The following is a 16,757-nucleotide window of genomic DNA, read 5'->3' as shown; positions in this document are numbered from 1 at the left end:
TTGATTATTGCTCAAAATAAAATGGCTACATTAATTAGATTAATTATAAATGGTCAATGAGAGAGAAAAACTGGAGAGGAGACAAGGTGATTGTAGGATAAAAGGTTAAAAACCATTTTTTTTAGCATAATTTGTTAACCAGGAAAAAAAAATATTATAAAGATATAATTTGAATTATAATATATGCTCACTCAGACCCTATTTTTAAATGTAAGTTCATTTGAACATATCGACACGTATATTCAAATTGGCGTTATTTGCATGTCAAATGATGAATAATATAATAGTGATAATTACCAAATTTTGAAAGTCTAGATATTTAAATTCTTTTATATTTGTTGTTAGGTACAAAATAAAACTAACAATTCTACATTTGAATATTTGTAATAAACAAACTTATTGCGATGAAAAGTCAAATTTTATCTTAAAGAAAGAAGTATTAATTATACTGTTTTAATAAAATTAAATTTGACCTATTAATTTAATTAAAGAACAAATAAACTTTATCCATAAAAAACACTAAAAACAATGGCGGACCAAGCAAAATTGCATCTGTTCTTCAACTGCAATGGACAATATCTCATCCCTTGCTCGTCACATTTCCATTTGAACAAGAATAGCCGCCGAGGTCGCAAAAGCTCTCTTCGAAAATATCGCCGTTCACGGGAATCACTGTTCATCCGGCGAAATTCCGTTAGGGTTCATCTCAAAGTCCGCCGCCGCTCGGCCACGATCAGAGAATCGAGAACAGATGTGCTCGTTACAGAGGCGAGGGAATGTCTTTCTCCTAACCCTAACCGGTCCAGGCGAGCACAGACTCAATCCCACGCTTATAGATGCGATTAAATCCTCTCTCAGTCAAGTCCGTTCCGAGGCTGAATCCGCCGCCGGTAATCCATCTAGTTTTGCCCTAATCACCACCGCCGAAGGCAAATTCTTCTCCAATGGCTACGATATCGATTGGGCTGCGTCCTCACTTGATCGGGAGTATCTCATGGACGATAAGTTAAAATCCGTCGCATCCGATCTCATCACGCTTCCGATGCCGACGATTGCCGCCGTTTCCGGCCACGCGTCGGCCGCCGGCTTCGTATTGGCGATGAGTCACGACTACATCCTCATGAGGAGAGATCGGGGATTCCTGTACATGAGCGAACTCGACATTCGCCGCGTGATTCCGTCTTGGTTTATGGCTCTGGTGAAGAACAAAATCGGAGCGCCGGTGGCTCGACGCGACGTCGTTTTGAAAGCGCCTAAACTGACGGCGGATAAGGCTCTGGAAATGGGGATTATTGACTCGGCGCACGATAGCGCGGCAGAGACCGTCGCGGCTGCCGTTCGATTGGGCGAGGAATTGGTGGCGAGGAATTGGGACGGTCCGATTTACGCCCGGAATCGGGTCGAGCTGCTCTCTGAAGTTCTGAACGTCATCGGGACACGCTGCATCGTCGCGAAGCTTTAGAGGTGGCGAGGAATTTGTACTGTCATAAATTATTATCAATATCAGTAAATGTAATGCAAAAAATTTACTGTCATAAATTATTATCAATCTCAGTAACTGCAATGCAATGCAATAAATATTTGTAAACCACATAAATGACTGAATATAGCGTTTGATCTAAATATAGCGATAATTAGGAGCATAAATTCTGAATGTTGTTTAATTTCTGTTGTTTAACTCTATCTCCAAATTAATGAGGACATGCTTGTGAATCTAAATCTAATATAAGTATTAAACTCGAACTTGATGAACATTTTTTTTCTTTCTATAACTTAGAGACATGAGGAGGTAGAAATTCAAATTTATGGAAATAGGTATCAATTAGTTAATATGTAATTTTAGAGTATAATGAAATTTTCTCTAAAATAAAAATAACTGTAATGAAATTTCTAAAATCTTTGATAAAATGATATCGAAATTCAAATTACACAACTTAAGACAATAATTTAACAAATTTGTTGCCAAAGTTTCATCCCACTCCACATCTTGTCCTCGTTTAGAAAAAAAAGGGAAAAAAGAAAAAAACAAATCTGTTAATATTTCTAACTTAAAAAGTTGGATTTGGAAAAATAAAAAAATCCCTACGTGGGATCCACTCTAGATTTTATTTATTTTTTCAAAGGAGGCTTGGGCAGTCTCGTAATATCACACAAGGAAAACTAATGACCGCCGAAGCCGCGCTCCAGTCCGCTTTGTGGATTCTCTATTCGCGTATCCAAACAACCCCTTTGCCCACCTTCGTCATGACTTCCGTTCCCTGCAAACCTCTTCTTCAATCTCCCATTCAGTGAGCGGGAGGAGGGAGAAGACGAACACCGAGGAGCTCAGGGTCACGGCCATGGCGTCCAATTCGGAACCTAGCGAAACCAGAGAAGAAGGAGAAGCATCATGCTCGGACAACGACACTCATGATGTACTTTTTTCTTGTTCCGCTTCCCGTTTTTCTTCTCAATCATCTGCATCTCAAGCTCCTTTATCCTTCCTTTTGATCCTTTTGGATGCTAAGAATGACCGTACATTCATTACCATTTTCTCGCTGCTTCTGTTTTTATTTTGAAATAAGGCTTCCCCGAGCTAGATACGATATTCTACTAGCTGGAGTTCTAGGTCTGTGTTTATCATACTACTTAGTTGTCACTGTCCTCGAGGTAAAATTTGAGAGAAAATATAATACTTAGAAGCTGAAATGGCTGCTCTACATTGTAGGGTTTAGATGATTTAGTTGTGTTGTGAATATCTTCTCTCCCGATTTAAGCTGTATATGTGTATTTACTTATGATTATATTTAAAAATACTTTGGGCTTATGAATAACTGTTACTCTTTAAAGTCGGATTAGCGTGGTATCTAAAATGGATTTTCTGTCTTCTTCATTTTGAGAAGTTTATTCGCCGTGACTGGGTTCTTTGGTAGTCGCGATATCATTTTATTTTTAGTCTGTACAGCTTACGATGATTTTTACTCCTCAGACGCATCCTGTTTGTTCTGCTATGCCTGCTTCAGTCCCATCACCAATATCATCCATTCTTCCCCCATGCAACGCAGAGATCCAGGCTGGTAAGTATTGCTGGCTTATGGAGTACACCGGCTTTTTATATACATTGTGTATAAGTTCATGAACACTACTCTTTCACTTTGAAATCTACAACAGCATCTAAATTTGCTTCTTATGCTGTTTTTATTATGTAGTTTTTGGTACAACTGCAATACAATTATGTCGAATGTAGTGTTTAGGCACATTATGAAACCAAGGACACTTGGCACCTGATGCATTCTTATCTATGGCAAATTAACATGAATTTAGGTATACCTGGCCTGCTGAAATATTCTTCAGCTTTACTAAGGTTGGAATGTGTATTACTTTTACCTCTGAAGTAATGAGAGGACATTGGACACTAGCTGTGCCTCTTTGTAACTGCTATGATTTATGTATTTACTGCATTTAAGGTTTCGATGCTTGAATTTTTCCTGTTCCTTTGGACTTTTGACGGGGTTCTCAAATTGTTGCTCTTATAGATGAATTGAGACGTGTATTAAAATTTATGCTAGTATTTGGGTTTATAGTTGGAATATTCGTAATGTAGGTAGGAATTAGTTTCATGAAACAATTGCAAGACTTATGTACATGATATCTTTTGTTAGGACCATATCCTGAACGATTAGTAATGGGCATGGACATAGAACCTCATGAGTTGATTGCAATATTGACCCTCTTATGTGCGTCACAATGCCAGTTTGTATTAATCTTAGATAGCGTAATGAAGGGACAGAGGAGAATAGGGAATCAATCACCACACCTTAGACACCAGATTAGGCAGCTGAATTTTTTTCGGCTCATTCACGAGGATGACTTAGCTTGTTGAGAAAGTACAAGAATGGATAGGAGAGGTTTTGCTATACTCTGTACCATGCTAAGAACAACTGGGGGGTTGTCAGTGACTCAATATGTAGACGTCGAGGAGATGATCGCTATTGTCCTTCATATCCTAGCACATGGTGTTAAGAATAAAGTCATTTGACGACACATTTCAAAGTCTGGTGAGACAATGTCTGGACTCTTCAAATCTGTCCTAAACGCCATCCTTAGACTTCACACAATCCTTTTGAAGACACCCGAGCCAGTAAATAACTCCTGTACCGACGAGAGGTGGTGATGGTTTCAGGTATATAAAATTTACTATTTTCTTCTTACAAGCAGTGATGGCTAAATCGACTATTTAAAGTTTTTCTCTTCTCATAATAGAATTGTCTAGGTGCATTGGACTGTATGCACATTAAGGTCAACGTAAGTGTGACTGATCGCCCAAGGTACAGGACTAGGATGGGTGACATTGCAACAAACGTGCTTGCTGTATGCTCCCAAATGGACACTTCATATTCGTCATGCCTGGGTGGGAAGGATCCGCATCTGATTCTAGGGTCCTAAGAGATGCAATATCACGACCTAATGGATTTAAGGTTCCAAGAGGTAGAAACGTGTTTATTATTATGAATTGTGTATATCTTTCTCCTTAGGGTACTATTACCTGTGTGATGCTGTATACCCAAATGCTGAAGGATTCCTGACGCCATACTGAGGACAACGATATAACTTGACCAAATGGCACGGAGGGAATGAACCATTCCCCGACTAGTTCGAAAGAGCTATTTAACATGAGACATTCTGCCACACGGAACGTTGTTGATAGGGCATTGGATTCGCTGAGGGACAGGTGGGCAATCCTACGAGAAAAATCATTTCACCCCGTCCAGATACAGTGTAGGACGATAACATGTTGCTTGTTACACAACTTGATACGTAGAGAAATGGGTCCAGATCCATTGTTCAAGGAGGTGCATCTAGGTGACCTTAATTCTAGTGGGATAAGTGCAGAGAACATAAACTTTATATAAGCAACTAGTGAGTGGACTGAACAGATAGACGATCTCGCGAACCAAATTTTCGCCGGATGGCAAAACGAATGACTATGTTTCCCCTTTTTTTTTTTCTTTTTTGGAATTTAGGAATGCTATGCGGCATATTGCATTTTGGAACTTGCATATATGGATATACGCATGTCAAGTGTGACAAACTTCTTACCTAACTAACTACTTACCTAACTAACTATGTTTCTTGGACCCCATAGGTGTCAAGCTCGAAATCCTGTAAACATGTACTGAAAATCTTTTGAGGATGTGAGGTCTTTGTGGTTTTTAATACTTTATCGTAATTTGTATAATTTATTATTATTAATGTTTTGAATACAGCACTTCGAGTTGAGATTTAAATGGATGACTTTTTTTTTTATCATAAATAGGTACTTTAATAAATTGAATTATGTTTAGGTCGATGTGATTTGCATAATTTAATTAAATATCCTAAAAAGACGGCATGATAATGATATCAGATATTAATATAATTTTTAAGTGACACTTTTTTAAGACACGACGTTGAGAAAATAAGTATAAGTTAAGAATTAGGGGTTTTGAATATGTGCACATAATTTTTTCTAGATAACCCAATTTCCTCTACGTCTGAAGCCTACTTGATTCCCTTCCATTTTGACAGAATTCAATAAGGTAAACATAATACAATCAACCGATTAAAAGTCTATATTGTTTTTAATTTGATGTTTTTAGAAATTAAGTTTATAAAATGATGCTTCGAATCATCATACATGATCTGAGGGTTAATAATGGTCAATGTAACTAACAAAAGACTTAGAGTAAGTGTATTTAAATTATGGTGGCTATCCACTTATGATATAATATATTTGTTACCTTATTTTTAGAAAAATATTTTCAAAACAAAGTCAAGTTTTGAAAAAAAAGATATATGATTTATTTTAGTTTTTGAAATGGGGGCCATAAGTAAAATATGTTATTTTAAAAAAATATAAAAAACATTACAAATAAGTGGTGAGTAATAATTTTAAAATTTATAATACTAAAAACAAGTTAGTTATCAAATTGACCTCTGGTCACATATACATTATACTTAATATCATTTATGACCGTCATTTAATAAAAATGCTATCACATAAAAAATCCTTAACATTTGATAATAATGTCACGGTCTTTTAAGAAATTGATTACTCGTAGAATTTGAAACATTAGATAATAATGATTTTTTTTTTCAGAATAACTATAATGAATTTTCTAAAATTGTGAGAAATTAATTAAGCCCAATTCAAATTACATGAACCAAAACAAAATTGATCGTACTAAAAAAAATTAACAAATTAACTTAAAAGGTGGATTTGGAAAAATAAGAAAATCCCTACGTGGGTCCACTCTGGATTCTTTTTTCCATTTTCTTTCATGGAATATTCCCGCACTCGTAATCTTCATCTAACGGAGGATTGGGGTAGTCTCGTAATATCACACGAGGAAAACCAATGACTGCCGAAGCCGCGCTCCAGTCCGCTCTGTGGATTCTCTATTCGCGTATCCAAACAATCCCTTCGCCCACCTTCGTCCTGACTTCCGTTCCCTCAAACCGCTGCTTCAATCTCCCATTCAGTGAGCGGGAGGAGGGAGAAGACGAAGACCTAGGAACTCAGGGTCACGGCCATGGCGTCCAATCCGAAACCTAGCAAAGCCAAACCCTCCGATACCAGAGAAGAAGGAGAAGTATCATCCTCGGACAACGACACTCATGATGTACTTTCTTCTTCCGCTTCCCAATTTTCTTCTTAATCATCTTCATCTCAAGCCCCTTTGTTTTGATCCTGATGGATGATATGAATGACAATACATTCATTACCATTTTATCGCTGCTTCTATTTTTATTTGGAAATGAAGGTTTCCCCGTGCTAGATACGCTATTCTACTAACTGCAGTTCTAGGTCTGTGTTTATCTTAATTCTTAGTTGCCGCTGTCCTCGAGGTTAAATTGAGAGAACCTATAATACTTAGAAGCTCAAGTGGTTGCTCTACACGGTAGGGTTTAGATGATTTAGTTGTGTTGTGAATACCTGTTCTCTCCTGATTCAAGCTGTAGTTGTGTATTTAATTATGATTGTATTTAAAAGTACGTTAAAGGTGGATTAGCGTGGTATGGTATCTAAACTGGATTTTCTGTCTTCTTCATTTTGAGAGTTTATTTGCGCTGATTTACTGGGTTATTTTGTAGTCGCGATATCATTTACATGTTTTTAGTTTATAGTACAGCTTATGATAAAATTTTACTTCTCAGACGCATCCTTTTTGTTCTGCTGTGCCTGCTTCAGTCCCATCACCAACATCATCCATTCTTCCCCCTAAGAATAAATGTAACGCAGGGATCCAGGCTGGTAAGTATTGCTGCGGTTATTGAGTACACCAGCTTTTTATATACATTGTGTATAAGTTCATAAACACTACTCTTTCGCTTGAAATCTACAACAGCTCTAAATTTGCTTCTTTTTCTGTTGTTATTATATAGCTGTTGGTAGGCCTGCAATATAATTATGTTCTTATTTAGGCATATTATGAAACCAAGGACACTAGACACCTGGTGCATGCTTATCTATGGCAAATTATATGGATTTAGGTATACCTGGCTTGCTGAAATATTCTTTAGCTTTACTAAAGTTGGAATGTGAATCACTTTCCCCTCTGAGTATTGAGAGGACATGGACACTAGCTGTGCCTCTTTGTAACTGCTACTTTATGTATTTACTGCATTTAAGGTTTCAGTGCTTGGATTTTTCCTGTTCCTTCGGACTTTTTACAGGGGTTCTCAAATTGTTCTTATAAATGAATTAAGCCATGTATTAAATTTTTTGCTAGTTTTGTTTTTATAGTATTTTATGATGAAAAATATATGCCGCTGACACAGAAGGCTGTTTCTGGAAATAAATTTTCAGCTTCTATTGATGTTTGCACAAGAACATCCTTGCAACCTACTTCTCAGAAGATATGCAATAACGATCAAGTTGTACATAGAACTAGTTCTCCTTGGGGTGCTTCCAGAGAGGCCAATTCGAATCTAGTGATAAGCTTCTCAGATGATAGTGGCAGTGACTTGGAGGAACGTGGTAAAGAGAAAACTTCAAAATCTTATGGTAATGCTGTTAGACATCTTAAGCCACCTACATCATTAGTTGATAAATCACATAAGTTTCGCACTATGACAAGGAACAAAGTAGTGGCAAACAAATTGTCTTCGAGTTTGACCAAAACTCCTGGAGCAAATTTCAAGGGTGCTGTTGGGCCCTCCTTGGCTGAACAAGGATCTAGAACCAGAGCTCTCAGTGGAAACCTACCGAGTCAAGGGCGTGGAAATGATCAAGGAATGAATTTGAACAGTAGTAAGCTGCAGGATTTGCGGGAGCAGATAGCCTTTTGGGAAAGCAAACTGAAGCTGAAGTCTGTTCAACAGAACAAGGAGATGGTTTCAGTTACAAACCAGGATTATACTGTCACGAATTCAAAATCTGATTTGGGTAGTAAAGGGAATGCCACCATAGCCCGTTTTCCTCCACTGGGGCCTAAGGAACCAGATGCAAAGCGTATGAAAATCAGTGCGTCTTATTCTACCAAGATGAATTCAGGTGGGCAACAACATCTATGTGCAGAAAACGCTGTAAAATCTGTTTACTGGCCACAACAGCCCGGCAGAGAGACACAGAACATTAAGGTCACTTTTGACCGGAAAGGGAATTCTGTGTGTAGAGAAGAGTCCAGTATGTTGAAGCAGAGGAAGGAAGGCATCAGGCATGTGGCTACTTCACCTTCACCTGCGAGCAACCCTCGCAAAGTACAGGATGGTGAATAATTGCTACTAAATACAAAATTTAGCTCATACAGTTTAGCTTGTGGGTCTATGAGGTGCTTAACTTGTAACTTATCATGATTTGCAGGTACCAACATTGTTGCTAATGACAGTCAATCAGATTGGGTTAGTAAGCAGGTGGATCCTCGCCCTCTTGTTGTTTTAGATCAAGCTACGGTGCTCCCAAATATAGCATCCAATGGCCAAACTCAGTTAGTAAGTTAATGATTGTACATGTGGCATGATGGATTTTCTCATGGATGTATTTTTATTGAATATCTAACATTCATCATACTCCAGAAAATTCAGAAGTTGTTCCATTGAACCTTTGATTAACCACCATCATCTTATGTTTGACTATGCTGTATGTGGAATTTCCTAAAATTGTGAAATTCATGGTGAAAGTTGCTTGAACTGCATCTGTGTTATTAACAGCGGATGATCAGGCTTCCTTTCGTCATATTTGGGAGATACTAAATTTTTTGCTTACGTGAAAGAACTCTTCAAAATTATGTTGCCGTCTATAATACATAGTTTCTAGCCCTCCTTCTTCCTTGAAGGAGAATTTAAATATTTGTCTCAACAGGATAATGTTGAGTTTCACAGTCAAAGTGATGTCCTTCAACCATTTGCTTCAACTGCAAAACATTTTGAAGGAACATGTCCTCAATCAGCATCCCATGTCAAGATACACGAGTCATTCAGTAGTTTCTTTAAGGTCTATCTTCAGGCTCAACTGTAATATTTTTGGTGTTCATATTTTATTATAGTTGCATGGATTCCCTCTAAATTTATTTCTATTGTAGTCGTTGATCAACAATAAAAGCACTGGAAATGTCTTTGGTAATTCTTCAAGTTGCATGGGCTCCAGCAGTTTTGATCTCCAATCACTATTTGAAGTGGAGGAGTCTCTAGACAAGGAGCTGGAAGAAGCACAAGATTTCAGGCGCCGATGTGAAATCGAAGAAAGAAATGCTTTCAAAATTTATTCTAGAGCTCAAAGGGCTTTGATTGAGGCTAACTCTAGATGTCTTGATCTTTATCACAAGAGAGAATTATTTTCAGCTCATTTTCACTCTTTTTGCATGAATAATCCCGGTTTAGTTAGTTCCTCAAGACAGCAAGACGACATGAGAATTGGTGTGGATCACTCAAATAGCATGTCTGAAAATGCAAACAGAGCTTCTCCTTCGTATCAGAAGCATTCTGAATATAATAGTTTTGCTCAGCAACAGGATGGTGTAAATATGCAACATGAAAATGCTACTCCCATCAATACTTCAAACCTGCACGTGAATGGGCAAAATTTGGGGTCTGAGCCTGGATCATGCTCTGAATTATGTGGTAATACATTGGATTTAGTGCCTTCTAAGGGCAAGAATACTGTAGATAGAATTCTCTCTCCATCCACTGATCCAAATGTTTCAGTGGATGGAGATGAAGAGTCATTTCCTTCTGACCATGAAATGATTGATTCCTATGATGAATGCTATATGGGAAATAAATTCTTTGAAGATGATCAAATGGAGGCATGTAATATGTCGAAGAAAAACCACTCTGACAATAACACCGAGGATTCTTTGCGTCTAGAAGCAAAATTAAGGTCTGAACTATTTGCACGTCTAGGTACAAGAAATTTGTCAAAGTCTTGTAGTCCATGTGATAACATTCAGGCTACGGTGGAACTGGGGGCTGAAAATGATGCCAAAAATGACAAAAGTCAGCAAAAGAATACAGAACCTACAGTAGGACAAGCAGTTGGAAATGACGTTGACCTCAGAAGTGAGAAGACTGAGAATGTTTTACTATCAGGAAAGCGAGATCAGCATTTTGGTTTTGGAGGTATGCTTTCTGTTCATATAATGCATACAGCTCTAGTTGCTGGTTGGGCTTTATCTTCAGGAATGAGATTTTTATCCCTCTTCATATATGATCGATCTTAATTGAAGTGGATTATGACTGCCCTTCAAGTTATCTAATTCATCTTTTCTGTTATGGTTCATTTGGTATGCACCTTTGAAATTTCTATTAACCTTTTATTTTCTTTCAAAGACAGCCTTTCTTGTTCTCATTTTCTTCATGTTATTTTAGGTGAACACTATTCTACTTAACATTGATTATCACTTCAGTTCTCTTCATGAAGACTGATTTTGGATGTCATGTTGTTGTCTTAGAATGGAGAATTATTGGGAAAATGCTTATTTAAACTAGGGCTGACTATTATTGATATCCTAGTTGGACATGTAATAAAACTATACGATATTGAAAAATTATGTGCTAACTATATGATGTTAAAGTTCAGTCTTTTTGCCTCGTCTGCGTTTGTACTTTTTAAACTTTATTTTGGATACTCACAATTATTAAAAAAGATTTAGAGAAAAACTGAGTATGCTAAGAATATTTACACTTTTGTGCGAGCATGTGAACTTTTTAAACTTTTTTGGATACTCACATTATTAAAAAATATTTAGAGAACTAGGAATATTTACACGGTTGTTTCAAACCCCCTCCTTTGTTTTATTATTTTTATTTTAATAATTCAGTTTTTGTGCAGGCACAGATAGATGTGAGACCCCAGATGACATCCATAATCGTTGTCATGTTGAAAATTTTCTGTTAGAGACTCATGATTCTTCAGACTCTGATGACAATGAACCATCCAATAGAGAAGGTCCTTGCTCCAAAACTTTTAGTTCTACACCTCTGACTTTGAACAGTGTTTTGCAACATATAAAGGCTATATCCTCGGTTAGTATAGAAGTCTTGCTTACTAGAACCCGAGGGAGTCTTTCTAATCTTGGTTTTCCTGAGGAGGGTGCTTCTCTGGAAGTAGATCATATCCACTGGAGAGAATTAAAAGAGTACTCTATACATGAGGCCATCAGACTTACGTATCAGAGTGATGGCTCTTATATTGATGATCTTGAAATCGATCCATTTTTGCCACTTTGCATGTATGAACTCCGTGGAAAATGCAACAATGATGAATGTCCTTGGCAACACGTGAAGGACTACTCTGATAGCAGTAGGAGGCAGTGTCAGCATGGTCAAAGTAATCATTCTGGTATGATAATTCTGATGTTCTTTCAATTGGATGGTTCACATTTTTTAGCTTTTTCATCATCATCTTTTGCAGAATCTTGCAATGGACTATCATCTTCTACGGATGAAACAAAAGTCTTCAAGTATGAAGATCTGACTCCTCCAACTTACCTGGTTGGCGTAGATATTCTAAAAGCTGATTCACATTCATATGACCCTGTTTTAGTACGGAAAATTAGTCAATGCTGGCAAAACTTTTTTAGTATTTCTTTGACGTTACCAAATTTGCTCCAAAAGGATGCTTCTGCTGATGGGCTATTTCTACACGATGCTCGTATTGAGGCCAAGGGAAGTTGGAATAGACAGTCATCATATTTTCAGAGTGGAAGCACAATATTGGTTTGTTTATTACTCCTCACATACGCCCTTGGTTCAGTCCACTGTTGAATAATTTTTCTCTTTTTGACATGTGGTACTCTATTGCTATATTACTAATTAATTCATATTTAACTCTCTCTGTCTCTCATCTTCCTCTGTCATGCGTGCACTTCATATAGTGTTTTTGGTTAGAAATATCTTATTCACATTCTTCGGATGCTGTGGTTATAGTACTTCATCTTTGCCACTTCCTTCAATGAAACTTCATTTCAAATACAATTTTGTCTGAATTATGATAACTCAATAACTTTTCTTACTGTATTTTAAAGTATGCCATTATATATGAACTTTTTTTTTTTTTTGCAAAGGATATATGAACTATTTTATACAAGGAAACGTTGGTTTATATTATTTTTATATTATTAATTTTTATTTTATAATTTCTCCTTTTTGCATATTGTTATCGTATGCGTATGATGGAGTTTTTTTTGGTTATGCTTGTACAGGTGTGACCTTGCTTTTATTGTTTCCTTTTTCCGTATTACATAGAATTGTCCCTTTTAAGTTGTTGTGAAGTTATCATTTTGCTCTTTGAAGGTCTCTGTTACATTTCACCGAGTGCTGATCCCTAATCATCTTCCTGTTGTTCAGTCCATTATCATTTAAATGAAACGTTTTTTTGGTCCATTATCTCATTTGTACTGATTTTCCTTGCGATTACTATAAAATTTTCTGCTACGTATTATTAACCATATCTTTCCTTTTCTTGGTCCATGATCTCACTTGTGCCAACTTATTACAAAGTAGAGTCAGCTGAAACAGGCTGATGAGAACCAAACTCTGGAAACAGCTCTAATTATTCTTAACCAGGAAACAAACAGTCGAGAGAGCATGAGAAAGGTATTTTTATTTTGTTTTCTTGTTTCTGTTTTTTTTTTGCTTGTGTGAACTATGTTGCAATACAATTGGAGATTTTTGGATTTCCAGGCTCTTCTTGTACTATCACGTGCTGTAGAGAATAATCCAGCATCTATAGCTATCTGGACGGTTTATCTCCTTGTATTCTACAGCTATACTACAACAAGAGAGAAGGATGACATGTTCTCTTATGCGGTATGCTTTAAATTTGTTCCCTGCAGTACTGTAGAATATACTTCGGAATAGGAAATGGTACCACAAAAACAGCTTGAAAGATCTTGATTCAGTTCATTTATTAAAATATATATGGTAGAGAGATGAAACAAGATTCTCGTAAAAAAAAGATGAAACCATATTCATAATGTCAAAGGTTTTTGTTCTTATCAAATATAGTAAAAACTGTTCAGTATTTTAGTGAATGCTTAAACTGTCAACCAGAGCGAGCCTTAGATATTTTTTTTGGATTTCATCAGTTTTTAGCAAGTGAGGACTAAAACATTATATGTTCTTCCATTTGTTGCTTGGTGATATTATATTTATACAAGACTTAAGACATTTTAGGACATAAAAAACCGGAAGTTCAAAGTTTAAAATACGAGGAATGGATGATTTAGTGATCCAAAACTCTAAAATTTATTGTCATGCATCTCAAAGTTACTTGCTCTTTGAAAACAATCAATTTTTGAAGTAACAGAAAAGGCTGTCATTGCTTGGAGAGGGAGAATGACAAAGCTGGCTTATTGGGGTGCTATACTTAGAGGCTATCTTGGACAATCAAATGGTGCCAACGGAACAAAAAATGGTGTTAAGGAAAATTTCTCTGGCAATTAGAAGTATTAGCTGTTCTGGATAATGGGTTAATAGACTTTGTATAGTTTACTCAACAGGGTCTTTGTAGGATAGCAATCTTTGTATAAATATGAAAATAATTGTAAGGCAGCTGTGCATATACCATGCATCAAACCAATGACCTTTGAAAACCTTTGATTTCATTTTCACCTTTCTGTTTGTCATTAGTATGGTTTTTTGCTTTTATTTTGTTCTTTTATTATTAAAAAAAACTCTCCTATTTTTATTACCTTTATGATTATTGCAGACTTATCTCTTCACCCATACTGTGATTGAATTGGTGGGCTCTTCTGTCCATTGCTTATTTTCGCACTCGCATAATCAAGCATTGTGTGGAAACCCTTTGCTTTTGTTCTTCAGGTCAAGCACAATGGGCAATCGTATGAGCTCTGGCTCATGTATATCAACAGTCGCATGAATCTTGATGCTCGATTGGCTGCGTATGATGCTGCACTTTCTGCACTCTGCAACAATAGATTTACTCATAACTTGGATGGGAAACATGCTAGTGCCTATATCTTAGACCTGATTCTACAGACGACAAATTGTTTGTGCATGTCCGGGAATGTTGAGAAGGCTATTCAGAGGATTTTTGGACTTATTCGAGTTGCAATGGATTCTGATGAGCCTTATTCTTTTACACATTCTGATATGCTCACATGCTTAAATATATCTGACAAATGTATTTTCTGGGTTTGTGTTGTGTATTTAGTTATTTACAGGAAACTGCCTCATGCTGTAGTGCAGCAGCTTGAATGTGAGAAAGAACTGGTCGAGATTGAATGGCCTACCATTCAATTGACAGATGGTGAGAAGCAGAGGGCTTCTAGGGTGGTCAAGAAAGCCGTAGATTTTGTTGATTCATGCTTGAACAATGAATCACTTGAAAGTAAAAGCTACCAAAAATCTGTTCAAATGTTTGCTGTCAATCATATAAGGTGCTTGATGGCATTTGACGGCGTAGGATTCAGTAGGAACTTGTTGGATAAATATGTTAAACTCCATCCGTCTTGCTTAGAACTTCTTTTACTTCAAGTGCGGGGAAATGGACATGACTTTGGGGATGAGACTGTTGTGGCATTTGAAGAAGCGATCAGGAACTGGCCAAAAGAAGTACCTGGGGTCCACTGCATCTGGAATCAATATGCTGAATATTTACTTCAGAATGGGAGATTCAAATATGCTAAAGAACTAATGGTGCGCTGGTTTGACTCTGCTTCAAAGATGGATTGTTGTCAAACTAGAATATTGGATAATAGTGATTGCAACTCCTTGCACTTGCCAGATTCAGGATCAATTTTACATGCATTAGATTGCAGTCCCAACGAGATGGATGTAGTGTTTTGGTATCTTAATCTTTCTGTTCATAAGTTACTGCAGAATGACCAATTAGAAGCACGTTTGGCCTTTGACCATGCTTTGAAGGCTGCTGGATCTGGGACTTTTAAACATTGCATGAGAGAGTATGCTATGTTTTTGCTTACTGATGAATCCTTGCTGAATGAGGCTGCTTCTATTGGTGGAATAAGGAGCATTTTAGAGGGTTATCTCAATGACGTGCGAGCTTTCCCTGTCCCTGAGCCATTATCCAGAAAATTCATCAACAATATCAAGAAGCCAAGAGTTCAGCTTCTTGTGAGCAACATGTTGTCTCCAATTTCTCCAGATGTTTCTCTAGTGAACTGTATTCTTGAAGTCTGGTATGGGCCAACCCTTTTACCCCCAAAATTTAGCAAACCAAAGGAATTGGTGGATTTCGTAGAAACCATCTTGGAAATGTTGCCTTCTAATTATCAGTTACTATTTTCTGTCTGCAAGCAAGTATTCAGTGGTAACGACTCTTCCCAAGTTGCCTCTGCCAGCCTTATTTTCTGGGCCAGCTCAAATTTGATCAGTGCAATTCTCAATGCTGTCCCAATACCACCAGAGTTCATATGGGCAGAAGCTGCCAATATTCTAGTCAATGTCAAAGGTTTTGAAGCCATAACAGAGAGGTTTCACAAGAGAGCTTTATCAGTATACCCATTTTCTGTTCAGCTGTGGAAATCATACTATAACATATGTAAAAATAGAGGAGATACGAGTGCTGTTCTGCAAGCAGTAAACGAAAAGGGAATCAAACTCGACGAGTCTTCTTTACAATAGGATCAGTAAAATCACAGGAAAATTAGAGTCAGTTTTTAGTTGTGGGAGAAGCCTCAAATGTACAGATAGCTTACTTCATACTGTTTAGGCGCGGTAGTTTCGCCAGTTTTGCTAAGTGGTAGATAGCTAATTGCGGCTAGGAATTAGATAAACAACATTTGCAGAGTGAGAAAAAGATTGATTTGAGACCTCATTGGAATTGGATTTGTTGAGTGAGGGCGTTATCAGGTTTCAGTTTGTTGAGGGATTTGTAAAGATAAGGTCTTCCCCATCTTTCTTGGTAGCTGACATTGTTTTGTCTTGTTCTTCATCATCTTTCTCCGCCTGCTAGAAATAGTTTCTCGAATTCACTTTACCCTTCTAAATGTAAGTACACTAACCATTTTTAGGTTGAAATGAAAAGGAACCGCATTGGATGCTCATTCGTTGAAGGTTTGTTTTCCTACTATCTATTATCTTATTTTGTTTGTGAAAACTGCTAGAATGGCTATAGACTTATTGGACTGCATGATATTGTATTGGCCAAGTATTTGATTTACAGGTTAGGGAAGTAAGTTGAGTTTGAATTTGACAGGAAAATTTATTTATTCGTACTTTATTAATGCTATGGTTTAAATATTTCTAAAGATTGTTTTCATGCTAATGAGTCCATTTACGATTGCATGTAAGATTGTTTAGAAAGTATCTTT

General features: G+C 37.0%; 2 protein-coding genes and 1 non-coding gene across 5 annotated transcripts; all 3 read left to right on the top strand.

Annotated features, from left to right (window-relative positions):
- Positions 1 to 483: 483 nt before the first annotated feature.
- On the top strand, positions 484 to 1,597 carry ECI1 (delta(3), delta(2)-enoyl CoA isomerase 1). The gene has a single exon (XM_022277844.2). The coding sequence runs from the start codon at positions 752 to 754 to the stop codon at positions 1,460 to 1,462; it is 711 nt and encodes a 236-aa protein (XP_022133536.1). The 5' UTR covers positions 484 to 751; the 3' UTR covers positions 1,463 to 1,597.
- Positions 1,598 to 2,153: 556 nt separating this feature from the next.
- On the top strand, positions 2,154 to 5,243 carry LOC111006603 (uncharacterized). Its single transcript, XR_002600881.2, has 4 exons — positions 2,154 to 2,414; positions 2,969 to 3,056; positions 3,642 to 4,162; positions 4,243 to 5,243. It is a non-coding gene; the product is annotated as an uncharacterized LOC111006603 (transcript).
- Positions 5,244 to 6,367: 1,124 nt separating this feature from the next.
- Positions 6,368 to 16,499, top strand: LOC111006536 (zinc finger C3H1 domain protein). 3 transcript variants are annotated; one of them, XM_022278534.2, is made up of 11 exons: positions 6,368 to 6,641; positions 7,177 to 7,273; positions 7,829 to 8,731; positions 8,825 to 8,952; positions 9,323 to 9,454; positions 9,543 to 10,578; positions 11,291 to 11,788; positions 11,873 to 12,177; positions 12,964 to 13,056; positions 13,144 to 13,269; positions 14,284 to 16,499. In XM_022278534.2, exons 1-11 carry the CDS (start codon positions 6,552 to 6,554, stop codon positions 16,066 to 16,068), a joined length of 5,193 nt encoding a protein of 1,730 aa, XP_022134226.1. In that variant the 5' UTR covers positions 6,368 to 6,551; the 3' UTR covers positions 16,069 to 16,499. The 3 variants fall into 3 exon arrangements, with proteins under 3 accessions (XP_022134226.1, XP_022134225.1, XP_022134228.1); XM_022278533.2 differs by having other exon boundaries at positions 11,291 to 11,800; XM_022278536.2 differs by lacking the exon at positions 9,323 to 9,454 and having other exon boundaries at positions 11,291 to 11,800.
- Positions 16,500 to 16,757: the final 258 nt, after the last annotated feature.

This window comes from Momordica charantia, assembly GCF_013281855.1.
Source record: "Momordica charantia cultivar OHB3-1 chromosome 4 unlocalized genomic scaffold, Mcharantia_2.0 BLBB01000004.1, whole genome shotgun sequence".
Taxonomy (NCBI): domain Eukaryota; kingdom Viridiplantae; phylum Streptophyta; class Magnoliopsida; order Cucurbitales; family Cucurbitaceae; genus Momordica; species Momordica charantia.
This window is presented reverse-complemented; position numbering and strand designations above follow the sequence as displayed.

Excerpts from the sequence above, each read along its gene's own strand:
- ECI1 (XM_022277844.2), top strand. The coding sequence starts at position 752 with ATGTGCTCGTTACAGAGGCGAGGGAATGTCTTTCTCCTAACCCTAACC.
- LOC111006536 (XM_022278533.2), top strand. The coding sequence starts at position 6,552 with ATGGCGTCCAATCCGAAACCTAGCAAAGCCAAACCCTCCGATACCAGA. Across the intron at positions 8,953-9,322 it reads CCAATGGCCAAACTCAGTTA|GATAATGTTGAGTTTCACAG; the intron begins GTAAGTTAATGA and ends TTGTCTCAACAG. Across the intron at positions 10,579-11,290 it reads TCAGCATTTTGGTTTTGGAG|GCACAGATAGATGTGAGACC; the intron begins GTATGCTTTCTG and ends GTTTTTGTGCAG.